The sequence below is a fragment of the Vulpes lagopus genome, chromosome 4 (assembly GCF_018345385.1).
Source record: "Vulpes lagopus strain Blue_001 chromosome 4, ASM1834538v1, whole genome shotgun sequence".
NCBI lineage: Eukaryota > Metazoa > Chordata > Mammalia > Carnivora > Canidae > Vulpes > Vulpes lagopus.
In genome coordinates, this window is record NC_054827.1 from 12,376,206 (window position 1) to 12,393,918 (window position 17,713).

Genomic DNA, 17,713 nt, shown 5'->3' on the forward strand with positions numbered 1-17,713 from the left:
AAAGTTGAGCTATATGTTAAACATTTTTAAGGCACATGAAATTGTAACTCATGTCACCACCGGGATTAAAGGTTAGCCAAACTTGCTGTTTTTGTTACATCGATATAACAATGCTGTATTGTTTTAAAGCAGTTTGCTTGCAAGCAATTTTTATAGGAATCCAAGGCATGTTTAAGAATCTGTCAATAACATTCCACAAGAAAACAATAGACATTTGTTGTAGAAATTCAGGCATTCTCTTGCAGTGATTCTAATCCCTTGAACCAAGAGCAGAAAGATATGATATCTAACATCAGAGAACTCTCTTGTTGATCCTAACTATAGACAAAATAAAGCTGTTTTCATTCAAATGTTAACCGCCATACTACTAGAACATTGAATAATTGATTGAACCCAGAGACCATACTTTTCAAGAAACCACATTCCTGATACTATAAAGGGACTTTTCCTTGGGGTTTGGACAGAAAATATATTTCAGGAAAAGATTTAAATAGAATCCTACTGCAGGCTTTTGTAACTTTTCATTTCTTCACAATAGAATGGACTGTTTTTTGCCAAATCTGGAGCCATAATGTAATTTGAACTCAGGCTTTCATTTTACTGAGTACAATAGTTTATGCTGGATGAATGAATGTAGTTTTATTCTCTGCATTATTCATTTCAGTCTGTGGTCCCAGAGTTGACTTTGGCCGACACCATAGCATAGCTTATGTGTAGACGGATACCACCAAGAAGACATTTCTATTTTGGCACCTTCAGCATTCACTCAAAAGTGGAAAATGAGAAGTGAAACACTCAGCCAGCCAAAAAGCATATACCTAGCCTATGAAAATCAGGCTCAGGGGGGCACATATTCTCCAAGGAAGATATGCAAGTGGGAATTTCTTCTCTTTTGAAAGAAACTAAGATATAGGGGAAATTAATAATACGGTACTCAGTAACAAAAAATCAAATTTTGTTTTAATTTTTTTAGGGTATTCCTCAAACTAAGAACAAATGGGTATTTCTCAGATTAAGACAAAAAACACAGTCCTTTGTTTTAAAAATCAACAAATAATGCTAATATTTTGTTTGACTTATGGTCAGTTAGGATTAAAAAAGAGAGAAAAGGTGGGGCCCGAAGAGTTGAGAAAAAGGAGAAATGTGGAGATAAAGGGAAAGCAACAGTTCGAGTTACATGGTGTGTGCTTGTCATGCTTAGCACCCGACTGAGCAATGGGCAGCCAGGATATTTTTATCCAGTCATAAAGCTCTCTGAAATGTAAATGAGCAGTCTTGAGGTAGTCTGCTTTATTTTTAAGTATTAAAGTTGATTTCTGGAAACGGCTGACTGGCTTTTTTTGTTTTCAGATGTTAAAGTTGATTTCTGACTTAAAGGTTTGTTTTAACTGTGAGATTCTGAAGGTTTGACACAAATAGGAAGAAATCACTTGGGCTTTAGAAATTCACTTGGACACAGTTTGAGAGTCCTGGGTTAGTAGCTATTTCATGAGATCTCACAGGTTTTTTTTTTTTTTTTTTTTTTTTAATGAAAATAAGCCATTTGCCTCAACTAAGTTGGTAGATACACTGCTTAAGGGAGCTAACAATTTTGCTCATGAATCCCTTCCCAAATAAATGGAATTAACCAGTATTCGAAGTACTGTCTGTGTTTTATCAAAATTTCTAGGTGTAATAGTCATCAGAGCCCTGAGCCTGCATCTGTCATTTTGAGGATTGACCCCCGATTAGCTAATTGTTTATGTATTTTAGGAGCTAAAGTTGCATAAACCTTCTGGTTTTGCTTTTTCACTTGGAGGAAGTGTGACTAGTAGATCTCTGGGGTGCTTTCCCACCCTAAACACTATGTGTGCCTGCATTAGCACCTGTTCAATTCAGTGACTTTGTTGTACTTTTACTTATTGGATAACCTTTGATGAAATTTATTTTATTTTCTTAGGTTAAGACTTTGTTCAGCAAAAATAAAATATTTACTAAAGTAGTACTTGGGGAAATATGTTATCTACAAGCTACTCGCTTCAGTAAACTTTGGAAGAGTGAATAAGATGGCATTGTTGGTGGATTTTTTTTTTTATTTTCAGATTATACCCCTCACATTGAACTAAATATAAATCATTAAATGTTTTAAACCAAATGAGCTCAGACCCAGTTTTCTGTAACTAAATAGGTGCCATTTCTCTGTGGAGAAGATTAAGAATATATCTGAGTATGAGAGTCATTGGCTGATGGGTCATAGGCATAGGCAAATGTTCTTCAAGGGAACCCCACATTGTATTCAAAATGAATCTTGGGCAGCATTGGCAGTTAGAGGGAACCGGGAGAATGAGAGTGAGGACATTGCTAAACCATTTTTAAAAAAGAATTATGTAATTTGGTTGTGGCCTTCATGCACAAAGAATTAGGTTACTTGAAATTACCTGAGATAGGGTGACCATGTGAACTTTATGGACATTTGGCGAGCAGATCTGGGGGGGGGGGGGGGGTTGGTGATAAATTAGCTCCTTGCAGAGCTCTTTATTCAATGTTAGTTGACAGATGAACACATCTGCCCTTCTCCTAATTTCTAGATTTGAGCTCATCGGCAAGGCAAGCAATTTTATCTCAACTCAACTGTCATAAAAACAGAACAAGTGGGATGCCTGGGTGGCTCAGTGGTTGAGCATCTGCCTTCGGCTCAGGGTGTGATCCCAGGGTCTTGGGATCAAGTCCCGCATCGGGCTCCCTGCGTGGAGCCTGCTTCTCTCTCTGCCTATGTCTCTGCCTCTCTTTCTGTGTCTCTTATGAATAAATAAATCAAATCTTTAAAAAAAAGTACTTTTCATATATTAAAAAAAAAAAACTAACCACTCAATCCAAATATTGTAGGATACTCACTAGTATAAATAATTATCACTCCCATTTAGGAAAGGCCCACCAGGCCATGGGCACGGTGCTTGGTTTTACACAGATACTATGACATATGTAAAATTAGGCCACAATGAGGAATCCTGTACTTCCTGGAGTTGTCCAGTTTATTGACACTTCTGTCCTGTTAAATCCTTATCCCGTGGCCTTAACCTGTCTCAGGGTGGAGGCTGGGCTTGGCATGAGTAGGTTTGAATTCAGCCAATGGTGGACCCACCCAAGCCAACTGAGGACAAAATGAGCCTGAACGGAGGGGGCATGAGGTGGGTGGTGGGAGAGTGTGAGCTAGAACTGGTTGGAGGAGCAGGAGGATGTTCCTGGCATGTGGGGAGGCAAATGGCAAAATCAGCCAACTCCTACAATCGGAAGACCAGTTCCTGTTGTTTGTTTAATTTGTACTCTGTCAACACTCTTTGACTTTTTTCTTCTTTTTTTTTCCTTTTAACAGAATTGATAAAAAAATGTCTGGAGGCCAGAGTGGCTATGAACTTAGTGAAGCCAAAGCCATTCTAACTGAACTGAAATCTATCAGAAAGGCTATTAGCTCAGGAGAAAAAGAAAAGCAAGATCTGATGCAGGTATGTTTCAGAACATTCCGTTAAGTTGGACACCTGCTTCCTGGGGTCCCAGGAACCCTCCTTGGTGCAGAAGTACTCCATCAGAGTCAGGATGGCCCTTTGTCACACTGCTTCATTCAGAGGGACTTCGGCATAGGCACTGGGGCCACAGGCTGCTTTGGAGGAGAACAGGTTGCTTCCACCCAATTGAAGGCAGGCCTCGGATGGCCTTTGAGGCAGGAGGTGGTGGATCCTGGAGCCCATATGAGATCAGCACTTTGGTGCCCCCTGCAACTTACTGAAGCCTCATGTGGAACCCAGATAAGCAGTGTTATCTAAATCGCGATCCTTAGCCCAGGATGCATAAAGGGGATGTCACTGTCATGCTGAGTGGAGGATATGCCTTGAGGAGTGTGCGGAGGGTATATGAGGAGCTTAGAAGAGCTTTTCCCCATACCAGATGATTCTGAGGTGCAACCTAGATATGGGGGATGTTGACCCATCTAGTCATCCCGGGAAAGCTGCTCATGGCAGAGGATCCCTTGTTACCTGTATGGTTCTCAGCCCAGGATGCTTAGTTCTCAGTGATCCAGCCTTGTGTGTAAAAGAAACAACCATTCAGTGATCAAAAACAACCCTGTACTTTAAATATCTATATTCAGCAGGTACAGTTGGGTTGTTTTTTTTTTTTTTTTTTTTTTTTAAGAGTATGTCTCTTCTTCCTGTTAGCTTCCCTTCATCCTGTAATTATCACAAGATCTGAGAATTCTTTGTATTTCAGTTATCTGGAGCTCTGAGTAAGGATTTAGCCTGTGTCTTGGGGAAAATGTTAGAGCCAGTAGCAATGTTTGCATTCTTAGTAGAAGCTCTACCTTTAAATACTATATTCAACTACTTCATGTCAGTTTTCAAAATGCCAATTCACTATAGGTGCATATTCTTAAACACCTATAATTTTGCATTTAGGGAATTTTGAAATAACACAAAAGAGATAGAAAAGATAATAGTATTAGTAACAAATCCTTGTAAGTATTGACTGTGTGCTGGGCAATCTTCTCCCTGCCTTCCATGAAAGTAGTTCTTTTAATTCTAACGACAGCCCTAGAGATGGGCATGTATTGTCCTCACAGACAGGAAATTACAGAGAAATTAAGTAACTTCCTTAAAGTCACACAGCTTAGAAGTGGTAGGACTATGGTTCAAACCTGGGCGGTCTTGCTTTAGAATATGTGGTTTTAAATATATATGTGAAACATAGAAAAGTATTTGGATATTCTTTTATTTTGTTCCACTGTGCTCGTGATGATTAAATCAGTAATTCTTAAAATGCACATCATAGGCCCTTTGAAAAAAGCTAATAGAGCTTGAGCAAATTTACATTGGAACCTTATAATTCAGCAATTTTAGGTTATCTTGAACTATTCCTGTAAAGAAGAAATTTGGATTTATACACAGACCAGATCAAATTAAAAGATTAGGTTCCTTTTCAATTACTTAAAGTATATAAAACAATTAATTAGTAGATACAGCAATCAATAATAGAGCTGAGAGGGACATTAGGTGGGTCGCCTCTATGATTTTCAGACCTCTTTGGCCATGACCCCACAGTAAGAGATATATTCTACATGACAATCCAGTCACACACAAATGTCTACATTTGGAGATACACACACACACCATATTTCTTAATATTCTTAATACTAGTAATGTGGTCTGAAGTGACTTTCTAGTCTTCTTTTTCACCAAAAAACATGCTAGTCATGACCAACTAAACTGATAGGTACATAGTCACAGATTTGAAAAATATAATTCTTTTTCATGGTACTGATGAAAAAATAGAAAAGCCTCCACTAACAGGTTTCTTTATATTATTTGATGTGACCATTTAATTTTCACTCTGAATATACATTTTGCATAAATATTCCTTTGAAAGAAAATAAAGAAGCTTAGGTAAAAGGCACATATCAGGCACATATCTCATTTGGGGAGACATTTCTCATTTTTTATCATAAGAATTATAAATATCAGGATTAAATCCTGGCTTTTCTAAAAGTTAGTAATAATGTGTTTCTTATCATTTTAATGTTTTATGGGGAACTTTAGCTAAGATTTTTCTCCTTTTTAATACTTTGACTTGCTCACATCTTCTCTTTAAAAGTAAACTCAATTTATTAAGCGTGGGTGCCGACAACAGGCACATTCCCTTGTGATTATTCACCTTACAAAACCAGACGTTATCACTCTGACAGTTCCATGCAGTAGACATAAAGATGAGCTTGGAGCAGCTGCCGGTACTGAGACTTCTGGCCCTCGGTCTCCTCATCTCTGACATTACTGGGAGCAGATAACCTCTTGGGTCTCTTCCAGATGTAAAGTGCCATAATTACAGAAGTCTGCTAAGTAGGAAGTTTTCTTGATATATCGACAATGAGCTTGCATTTTAGGTATTCCATGTTCCATAATTTCTGCAAAGGCATGGAGTAAGTATTTAAAATGAGTCTTTTTTAAAATAGGGCTCTTTCGAATGAAATTTTAAAAATAAGAAATGCATGTGTTACATATAAAGATGCCATTATGCACAGTGTGAGTAATGACCAGGCTATCTTGGGGAAGGTAAGATAACCTGTTTATTATGATCTCACACACTCTCAAAGTCACACATGTATATGTGCAAAATTATATTCTAATCTTAATTTTTTAGTGACTTAAAGTGATAAGTACTTGTTAAAATAAAGTAGTTGTTTTTCCTATTGAGAGCACAGTCTTTCAATTTGAGTTTACCTGCTGGGGAAGTTTTGCATCTTACCTGTTAAGCTTTATGTAGGATTTTATGTTTCCTGAACAGAGTCTTGCTAAGCTGCAGGAGAGGTTCCATTTGGATCAGAGCATTGGCACGTCCGAGCCAGACTTGAGATCCAGTCCTGTGAACTCCCATTTATCTCTCTCCAGACAGACCCTTGATGCCGGGTCACAGACAAGCATTTCCGGAGATGTAAGTTATCCATGTGGAAGGTTGGCCTTAGTGCTGTCCTCGACAAGCCTGAATTACAATATGGATGGCAAGTGGGACAGGGGCTAGTGAGGTGGTTTGAATTGCAGCTGTGTGGATTCAATATTCTGTACTCCTAGATTGGTTTTAAAAAATCAGACCCTTTTGTCTGGGTGCCAAGCATATCAGGATCTGTCCATATGAACGGCTTTGTTCAGACTTTCTCAGACTGTATTTATTCAGACATTGAAAGGTTAGAGATGCCTGAGAATTTAAGTTTTTCCTGTTAAATTTAAGGCCTTTGAAATCTAGATCTTTTCAATTAAACATTGAGGCTAATGAGAAACAAAAAATATGCCTTTAAAAACCAACAATTTGTTGTAGATCAAAGATTGTATTAAAATGTTTAATTTGTGGTTTATGCGCAGCAGTTGAAAATATTTAATGTGGTTTGACTACTATTAACTGTTTTGCATTATCCTCTTTGGGATACCATTTAGCAGATACTTACTTTTCTAGTCCATTCTCAGTTATTTTCGTATTCTCTTTTGCTTCATTGAATTCTGTGCTATGAAAATAAAATCGGTAGAGTTCAACAGTAGGACTTACCTATTTGAGAAATTATTTTTTGAAGTTATTTAGTTTATATTTTATGCATTTAGAAGCTAAATGATGGAAATTTGGGCTCATGGAGACAAAGAAATTAGTTTCAGTTCATTAATTTTATTGACCTGTACACCCATTGTAAACTCTGAGATACCAGAAACATTGACATAATACTTTTTATCTTGAATTTAATGTGTAGAGAAAATCATGTTAAAGTCTTTGAAAAACAGAGCAGCTCGAATTAAAAAGAAATGTTTTGCCCCTACTGAGACTAGAAAGTAAGTGCCTTTTTAAACTGGTGTTCCCAATTTCAAGACCATCTTCTTTAGTTTTCCAATTACTTGGGCTTCCTAGAAACAAAAGCAGTTTACCTTCATTCATTAGCAGAGTTAATTGACTTTTTTCCCTTTTGTTTTTTACCAGATCGGAGTGAGAAGTAGATCAAATTTAGCTGAAAAGGTCAGGCTGAGCCTACAGTATGAAGAAGCCAAAAGAAGGTAACAACAGGGGAGCTATTCAGTGTTCAGTGGTCAATGGGCTCAAACAGTATTTTCTTTCCCAGAATTAATCTTTACTCCTATAGTGACATCTGCTGGGTGCTCCCTATGCCTTCTTACCTGCGTTACTCTTGAGGGTTTTTAGATGTGAGGGTTGCAGATCCCCCGTCTCTGCTCAGTCTCCCCCCACCCAAGCTGAAGGACCGGGAGAATTAATGAGAAGTGTGGGCATGAAATCGCCCCCTTCCCTTCAGGAAGAAAGAAGCTTTGAGCTTGTACAATACATACTCACAAGTAGAAGTGGGAAGATTGGTTTTTGAGGTAGGATCATGACATAGTGACTCACGTACAGGACTTGAGAGTGGCCAAGGACCTCTAAGGTAAATAAATGGCTGAGGGGAAGACTTCCTGCCAACGTCCTTGAAGATGCTTAGGTATCTGTTCTGGCAACTGCCTTCAGGCCAAAGGAGGAGAGATTCCTATTGCCCTCTTTTACCTTCTAGACCCTTAAAGCCCTACGCCTTCTTTTCCTTATCTTGTGACTCTGCTTGAGGGAAGCTCAGGAGACTTGTCCCTCCTCATCCAGTAGACAGGCTCAACTTGTGTTCATAATTTGGACACCTTACTCATTTTGAGGGAGAGGGTCATACTGATTTATTTGATTTCGTTATTTTCCTTCTTAGAGTCTAAAGTTTTTGAAGTTTAGAGTTTAAATTTTAAAATTTAAATAAAATTGATTTATTATCTGGGAAGACATTGGGGGGATAAACTGCATTATCACTCTGTAGGTGACAGAAATTTATCATGTTCCTCCCTGAAAACATGGAAAGCTCAGCTGAGAACCTGCTAGAATGTCATAGTTTCCTATTATGACTATCAGATAATGAGGTATATCCATTGTTACTGGTGATGAGGATTATTTAAAAGTAATTAGCCAAAGTTCTTGGAGGTTATCTGGCTTTAACAAAGCAATTATTTGATTTGCCTAAAAACAATATTTGCCTCTTTGTGTTCTCTGTTACTAATATTACTTGGTTCTTTGATGACTGAAATAAAAAAAAAAGGTTTTGTTCTACAAATTACTAACCGTGTATGTATGCTTGAGCAAGTCACTTAGTCTCCCTGAATAACATTTTACTCAGCCGATGTTAATGCCTACTAGTTTTCCTGGGTAGATTATACATTTCTGAAATGTATAATGAGGTTATGAAAAATTCTTTATGTTTTATTGGCTGCTTCTCAGAGCCCAGGCTGATGCCTTGCCCACCAGAAGGACTGAGGATTGCTGCGTGGTTTTGTGGCCCAGGAAGTAGAAACCTCTGGTGGATGCTGTTTGTGGTGCTCTGGCTGTGGGCGTCACCAACCCGTTAACAGCCACAACTCTTAGGCTCTGCTGTAAACAAAGCCCAGGATCTGTCTGGCATTCTTGAAGGAGAATGGCTGTAACTCAGAATTAATTTTGGAGAATCAGGCCTCATGCAACCGGGTTCTTTGGGGCTCAACTTGAATTCCCTTGGATCAGCTTGAGTTTTTACTTTACTTTGGCTGCTAACCGTTTTTTCTACCTGGAGCTTACACAGCATTTCTCTTCCTAGATATACCTAGAAACCCTCATCATACCTTGTTCCCCAGATGTGGTGTACCTTTTCCAAATTAAATTCAAAAGACCCGCCTAATGCTCAATCACACAAGGAATAGATGCCTTTCTTTCCTTCATTACGTTGTGATTCCCAGTTCGGTGGTTAATTCAGTCACATCAAAACTTAAGACATTGATTCTTTCCCATTTGGTTGCATTGCTGTCCTGTTACCATTTGAGATTTTTATTTTAAAGTTCCTAGCAATGCTGATGAGAAGGTAAATCTCAAGGGTTTAAGCATATGTTGAAAACGCTTTTCTTCCTCAGTTCTGAGTAAGTAAAGAGGCGGGTTGTTTTTCCCTGAAACCTGTTTTCTCCTCCAGCCTTTGTTTTATGTGCTTAATGAAGCTAATAATATCATGCTTATTTAGCATTTTGATGATTAATTTTCTAGCACGTTGAGACAGTTGTTTATGGTTTTGTGGTTATAGCTGAAGAATAGCTGATGTTACATCGATCACAAGCACAGGCGCTGAGTGGAAATCAGTGCCAGTGAGGGATGGCAATTTGTTTTTTTTTTAAGTGAAACAAAACTGGTGCAAGAATGTGGATACACTTTCGTCTTTGTTTTGACATTATTGTGTTTACCTTTTTTCTTCCCTTCTACAACTTCTTCCATCAATGAGGAGAATAAAATGCCCCCTTTCTATTTTTCATATTCTGGTATGTGCTGTGTAACTGTATCCAAAGTGATCATCAAGCTTTTTTTTTTTTTTATGGTAGTATAGATTCCCTAAGCCAACATCAGGTGTGTTCATAACTTGCCTTGATGTTGTGCTCATAGTCCAAACAGCCGTGTGCCATTTACCTTGTAAATGATCCCACTAGTCCTCACACTGCCCCTGAGCAGGTGGTTTGGTTCAGGTGGTCAGAACGTTCTTCTTCAGTGAGGAATTAGCTTTACCATATATTGTTGAAGCTAGCTTGAGACACGGTAGAATCTGAGGTCAGGCAAAATCATGAAACCAGTAATGTTCCCCGCTACTGGTTTTTCTTCCTTCTCCTCCTCCCATCTTCCTGCCCCCCATCGCCCTTGCTCCAGCACCTGCTGTCGCTCTGATGGAGCCACAATAGCTGCCCATGGGTGCTGGTGGGGGCTCACTGGGTGTTGCCTGGGCGGAGGACACCCAGCTCGAGGGCAGCCAGTCATGTCTCCAGGGCTGGCTCAGTGATGCCCAGTAAACGCTGTAGACACCGATTTCACTACACAGCTGAAGGAGAAATGGGGTGAAGAAGAACGGCTCCCTTTCCTTGGAGACACGGACGGAGCCTGCCGGGCTGACTTTGTTGCAATACTGGTTGGCCAAACCACTGCTCTCTCTCCTCCCCTTGTCCCTCCGTGACTCACTGATACCCCGGTCACTGCCCATCTGACCCCAAGGAACCCCCCCCTTTTACCAGGGGAACAGCATCTGTACCCAGAGGAACAAAATCTATTATAATCTATTATAAATCTATTATAAATGAACATCAGACATCATTTACTGTAGTTTTGGAACACGGAAGCCCTCCAGGTATCCCTCCTGTCACCCTACACAGGCAGTCACCCATAGGGGCACTCCCGGGGCACTCTGCTCTTTAAGCTTCAGTGTACTTTGACTTTCACTCTTTTTTTCAGACAGGCTAGTGTGCTTGTTTGTGTTTTAAAGGTGAAGACCCCGCAGGGGACGAGAGCCAGGTGTCGAGCGAGTCCAGGGATCGGAGCACGGGGCCCCCTGCCTGGTGAGGGTCACCGAGTAAAGTCAGCGCAGCACCCAGGCCCCCAGCCCAGCCTGGTTTGGGTTCTCTCCCCCTGGGGAGTTCTAAGTATGCACACTCCTCTTTTGTGGCTTTATTTTTTAGCATGGCCAACCTCAAGATTGAACTGTCGAAACTGGACAGTGAGACCTGGCCCGGGGCGCTGGATATCGAGAAGGAGAAGCTGATGCTGATTAACGAGAAAGAAGAGCTTTTGAAAGAGCTTCAGTTTGTCACCCCGCAAAAACGCACTCAGGGCGAACTGGAGCGCCTGGAGGCCGAGAGGCAGCGGCTGGAAGAGGAGCTGCTGTCCGTGAGGGGTCCGCCGAGCCGAGCGCTGGCAGAGAGGTTGGTTTTCCTCCCTGGGGATGGGGACCCGCAGGTGTGCCCTGGCTGGGCCGGGATGCCTGTGCCCGCCCCCCCCTTTGTCAATCTCAGTTGCATCTGTTCTTGGTGGACTAAGAACTGCCACCAAAGGGACTTTCTTACCGTAGAGCAATAAAAGCACACCCTCCTCATACCCTGCAGTGTCACTTCTGTTTGTTAGGGCCCGAAAATGCCTGTGACAGATGTTGAATAGGTAAGGAATGTTGACACAAAACCAGGAATGCAGTCGATCGCTGACGGGGCCTGATAACAATGGCTCTGCACTATTGCGCTCCGATAAGGAAGATTATCTGGACTGTTACAGCGACTGCAGCTTCCGACTCGGGTTTATGACTCACAAGAATGCAAAAGTTTATTGCTTTTCATTTCACAAGGGAAAGACAGCTTGCTCCCTCTGATATCTTAACAGGTCACCAAACGTTAGCTTGGATTTTGTCTGTCACTGGAACCCCTCCTCTGAAGCAGGTGAAAATGTAAAGGAAAACACCTGACACATTTTTCTGATCTTTCCGTGGGAAGAGGCGAATTGATCATTTCACCTACAAAATCCAATTCTGTAAACAGCTCGGCTGCAGGATTGAGCAGGGGACCCTCTGAGTGTTTGTCTGCCATGGAGTCATGTGCACAGGAGCCCCAGGTCCCGGCCTTGCTGGTGGATATGGTCTGACACCTGTTCCAGCCACAGGCCATGCAGCCCTCTCAGATGCCCCCCATATCCATTCTGTAGGCCAGCACCTGAGGCGCGATGCCTGTCCCAGGGTGACAGGGAGGAAGGTCACATTCATATCATACCAAGTGACCTGGAAGTCAGTTTAAAACACCCACACGTAATCCAATTGCTCTTTCTTTTTTTTTTTTTTTTAACTTCTTGACTTCTTGCCTTCTAATCCCTTGTCCTCTATGAATGTGTAAGGTTGTATGTCTACGCAATATCAGAATATTTGAAGTGTGGTGGAGGGAATGGTAGGAGGAAAGGAGGAAGAATCTCGGACATTCCTGGTGAGGCATTAGCATGCAGACTTGCCTACCCTGAGTTTAGTCTTCTGGGGAGAGGTGACTTTTGTGAGTTTTAAACTGGTGATCAAGGTAACGCTTGGCTACAGCTCAGCAGCTACGCGGAACAAGAATGAAGAGTCTGAAGGGAAAACCTCTACAGCTTACATTCCTCTGCCATCTGAAAGAATTGTCACCTGCCCCTCCTGCTCCAACGTCTTGGTCTAGGGGTGCCAACTGACGGCTCACCGTAAAGGCAGGTGTGAGCAAGGTGGCCAGAGAATGACCCACCCGGCAGAGACCAGAAGGACAAAAAGAGAGAGAAGACACAATTGCATCGTTTTCCTGAGTTACCTTGATATCCTGTCTGTGTTTATAGACTTTACATTCGTAGGATAAAAGTTTGACAGTCACCAGGAAATAGGACGAAATGAAGTGCTGCTGTGTGGCCCACGTACAAAGCAGCAAGGGCATTGGCATCTTGTGTCACACTAACTGTTACCTGACCACACGCATGTAACTCACTGGCTGCATTACACACAAGCGGTTCTCGGGAGTGTGTGAATCTGGGAAGGGCCTACAGACAGCCGTTAGCCGTTGTTCTGGGAGAGAGAAAACAGGTGTGTGTTTGTTTTCACCAACTTTTATAGGCATGATGTCTTGTTTGTCTTTTTTTATTGGGGCTAGAGCTTCAAAAATGACTAATGAAGCAACATTAAAAATAGAGTTTGTTCCTAAAGTGCCCAGGCTCTGGCTTTTATACTTTGATTTGTGCAGAATGCACGTAGTAACTGTCACATTCCAGCAGAAACAGTGGGTTTGAACCTGTAAAGAGGAGCTATAAAATACTCATAAAATAATCATATACTTAGTGAGATCCAGCCCTGGGGTTTGTCTCAGAGGGGAGTAAGCAGTTTGAATGTCTCTCTAACTTACAATACGTGCCCCTGTCTCCCACAATTGGATGTTAGCAGCAAGGGACATGTATGTGAATATGTTTTATATTTGTAGTATGTTGGTGGCCAAAAGCAAATCCCTGTCATTATGTTGTAGTATAAGGTTGAAGGGACTAATACTTTTCTTGCCTAAAGCAAGTTCAAGTTTTTTCACTGTTATCCTTGGATGCAAGACGGCCCAGCATCGCATGTGTTCAAAAGAGCAGCACCCCCTGCCACAGGGAGCACTGGGTCCTTTATTTTCTGACACGGATGGTATGGCTTTGGGTTTTACTGTTGGGGTCAGTGGTTTTCACTTTACCCGGCTGTACTCTCTCTCTATTCTTGTTCTTCATTATTTCTTCCTACTATGTGTCCACACGGTGTTTCTATTCTGTTCACTGTTACTGTTGAACTGCAATAGGGTGCCTGAGAAAGCCAGAGAATACCTCTGTAAACAGCATACTTCCTCGATGCTAAGGCAGGTGGCGTCAGGAGATAATTCTGGGAAATCAGATCCATTGGGTAAAAACTTGGTTTCATTATAAAACAAATTGTGCTTCACCAGGTCAAAATCCTTCAGTTTCCTCTTGGCACCGACATAACTGTCAAAGAAACCACTTCTGTGTTCCCCCCAAATTCTCCCATTTGCCATTTACATCGCAGGTGTCTCATTATTTCAGGAGTGGCCTCAGGCAAGATCCTGAGCTGATACTGGATGTTGGTCTCTGAAGGAGCTGTGCTCACCTGAATTGCAGCCAGTGTGCATGACCCCAGAGTCCCCTAGTCGTGTGCCGCCAGCACTGCCTGCACCCAGGCAAAACATCAGAAGCGACCCCACCCAGGGTCGAAGAAGGAGATACTTGCTGCGACAGACCATCAGCAAAGACAGGCGGCTCTCAAATGACAAAAGTCACACTGTGTGGGACTTTGCACACATCTTCCGTGTCTGTCCATATAACTACTGAAATTCCAAAACCCCTCTGCTTTTCTGTAGCTGCTAAGATCTTAACATTGCTCCTTATGTCCTCACAAATCTTGAAGTTTTGTCTTCTTGCCAAGATGTCTTAATTGTTCCTTATTTATATGAACGTTTCTGTCTCTGGTTCTAAAAAATTTTTAAAGCAAGTACATTGAGGATATGAATGTCATTTATTTTTTAACGGAAAAGGAACTTCTTACTTCTATAGGTGACATGACATTTTCGCTAGGTGGCAAGTTCTGGGTGGTCTTCATCAGGAGAGACCGGGCAGGTGCTTCTCTCAGGGCACAAGAGCAGAGAGAGGACAGTGTGAAGCCGCTGCCCTCGTCTTGCAAAGAGCAGGTGAATGGATGGTATGGATCAGTAGGACCAGCGGGAGATGAATGAATGTTCTAGGGGCCAGGTTGAGAAGATCCTTTCTCACCTTGGAGAAGGGCTTGGAGAGACAGGGACGTACCCTCATGAAGCGGCTGATACCTGAGCAATTTCTTCTAATTCCTGGTCCAGAGAAAGTTGGGAGGGCACTTCCTACAAAGGACACCTGGAATCTGAGGAAGACTTCTGGCTTCAGTGGTTCCATCAGAGATGGGAGTGGGGTGCTTGATTGAAGACAGCCACCCCACTGGAGGGGCTTCTGTGACTCACTCTTCCAAGTGCCTTCATTATGCTTCTCCCAGTGCAGGTGTCACCTAGAGACACAGGCCACCAGCCACAGGGGAGGGTTGGGAGGGGTGCCGGGCTCTTCAGGAAACCTGGGCAGAAGAGGATCTGACAGGAACACGAAGCCAGCTCCCAGCAGTTCAGAGTGACCATGCAGGTCTCGCCAATCGGCCAGAGGAGGCCGGGATGGGAACCATCGCCTGTGATTGAGGAGGGGAAGCTTTGGATTTTATTTTTTTTAATTACTTTTTTAAATTTTTTAAAAAGATTTATTTATTTATTTATGATAGACATAGAGAGAGAGGCAGAGACATAGGCAGAGGGAGAAGCAGGCTCCATGCTGGGAGCCCAACGCGGGACTCAATCCGGGACCCCAGGATCGCGCCCTGGGCCAAAGGCAGGCGCCAAACCACTGAACCACCCAGGGATCCCCTAGCTTTGGATTTTAAATTTCAGCATGAGGGATCCCTGGGTGGCGCAGTGGTTTGGCGCCTGCCTTTGGCCCAGGGCGCGACCCTGGGGACCCGGGATCGAATCCCACGTCAGGGTCCCGGTGCATGGGGCCTGCTTCTCCCTCTGCCTGTGTCTCTGCCTCTCTCTCTCTCTCTCTCTCTCTCTCTCTCTCTCTCTGTGTGTGTGACTGTCATAAAAAAAAAAATTAAAAAAAAATAAATTTCAGCATGAAACACACTAATGTCATACTGACGCCTCCTTACCACACCAGAAATGCCTCCATTTGTGCAGCCTTTCGTTTTAAAACTTACTTCAAAAATGTCTCTCCTGTTTCAGAAGACATGGATTTTAGTAGATTTGGGAGCTTTCTCCGGACCTTTACCTTCTAATTCAGCTAATCTAATTTGTATTAATTTTTTTCCCATGTTGAGTTTTTGTTTATGTTTAAGAGATTAAAAAAAATAGGGACTGGACTCCTTTTCAAAACACACCTTTGAAAACTGGGAATTAAGAATTTATCACGCTTTGAAGTACTAAACAAAATGACAAGAATGGCTTTTTAAAAATTTTAACATATAATGAAATTGTGTTGGTGACACATCAAAGGATAGATAGCTATAAATAAAATATGGGCATGTTTCCTTACTGCCTAAAACATACATTTCAAAGAGGTTAGAAATTAGGGAAATTTTATTTTTCTCCAAAGAAAAAATAGCTAATTTTTATATCCCCACCTTGTAAGGCGTGCTGAGGCTTTGAACAAGGAAGGTTTGTTTTGATGTCTGCAGAGCACTTTCACATACATCACTCCATTTGATCCCTTTAACAGCCTTAGCAGGCAGACACAGTAGGATTTTAATCGCCGATTTGCAGATGAGAAAGCTGGGACCCTTGACTAAGTGACTTGTTTAAGGACACGCGATTAGTAGCAGCAAATCCACCAGACACCACGGTGGTTTTCTGGGCCCATTCGTGCGGTCATTGTCCACTCTGGATGGGCTCACTCCAGGGATGTCAAAAGACCTTCAGATGACATAGACGATACGCTTGACGTACTTTTAAATAACTCACCTACACAGTTCCCTAATTCTCAAAAAGTTTTAAAAAAATTGTTCAGTTGAGTGTGGATGAAATTTCAGATATTCGGTGCAGGGGATAGGATGTGCCGTAGTAGGGAAGGAAATCGCCTTTGTGCCTTTTCCCAGTTGGAACAGGTACGCCCAGATGAGCTCTGCAGTATGGACTGATTTGTTTCTTATTTGCTGAAATGCTCATCAAAGGAAGATTGGAAATCCTGTCACTGGATATGGGTTTGGAAGAAACCTTGTCAATCCCAGCACTCCAGACGGTCTTCCACGTTCTCTGTCACTCCTGTCAACTGTTCTAGTAACTTAGCCTCACGCCCAGGCCCCTGGAAGCGTTCTGTGATCTTTGTTAGTGGTTTGTGGTTTCCCTTCCCTCTGTCTCCCTACCTCATAAAAGCACAGGGGTGTGTTAGGGTTTGTTTTTTTTTTTTTTAACCCATTTAAGAAAATTTTAGAATACCAAAAATTTTTAAATTCTCAGTAATGTTGACTTGAGATAGATCCCCCCCGCCCCCTTTGCTTAGCGTGGCTGCAGACAGTTGGGCCCACTCAGCTTCTTGCCGGTGGTTCTGTTTTCTGTCCTGTCCATTCATGTGGGCTTCCACCTCGTGGTACATAACATTTGTATAATAAGAATTTTTTCCTTCAGTTTCTGTGCTTTACTGTAATTACACGGAAATAAATTCGTTTGTAATTTTTTTCTAGATTAAAATTGGAAGAACGAAGGAAAGAGCTCCTACAGAAACTTGAAGAAACTACTAAATTAACTACTTATTTGCATTCACAACTTAAAAGGTAAGCCTGCTTGGTTCTGGAGGGAAGAGTTTTCCTTGACTACATTCAGGCTTGTTTTGGTTCATCCTTGATTACTTTTCTCTTTATTTTCGACTATTTAAAAGTGGATAAAAAATAGTCATGCTGGTATGATTAAAACTTGGATGATCAAATCTAAAGTTGCGTGGATTTCTTTTTCTTTTTTGATGAACCCCAAGATCATATGTGGGTTACTTGTGGGAAGAAAGCATAGTTTTATATATTTTAGCTATGAATACATACTCCGGAAATGACACATTTCTCCAGATAACCTTTCTTTTAAAAAGGGAGAATGAGGGGCGCCTGGGTGGCTCAGTGGTTGACTGTCTGCCTTTGGCTCAGGTCGTGATCCCGGAGTCCTGGGATCGAGTTCCGCATCAGGCTCCCTGTGAGCTCTGCCTATGCTTCTGCCTCTCTCTGTGTGCCTCTCATGAATAAATAAATAAAATCTTAACAATTTTTTTTTTAAAGGGAGAA

General features: G+C 41.8%; 1 protein-coding gene across 1 annotated transcript in view; it reads left to right on the plus strand.

The window, feature by feature from the left end:
• Positions 1–17,713, plus strand: part of WWC2 (WW and C2 domain containing 2) — a 204,740-nt gene that overhangs the window by 133,639 nt on the left and 53,388 nt on the right. Inside the window, exons 6-10 of the mRNA XM_041753925.1 lie at positions 3,353–3,482; positions 6,307–6,453; positions 7,480–7,553; positions 11,034–11,276; positions 17,129–17,218. Of these exons, the coding sequence (XP_041609859.1) occupies positions 3,353–3,482; positions 6,307–6,453; positions 7,480–7,553; positions 11,034–11,276; positions 17,129–17,218 (684 nt within the window). The remainder of the gene's footprint in view (positions 1–3,352; positions 3,483–6,306; positions 6,454–7,479; positions 7,554–11,033; positions 11,277–17,128; positions 17,219–17,713) is intronic.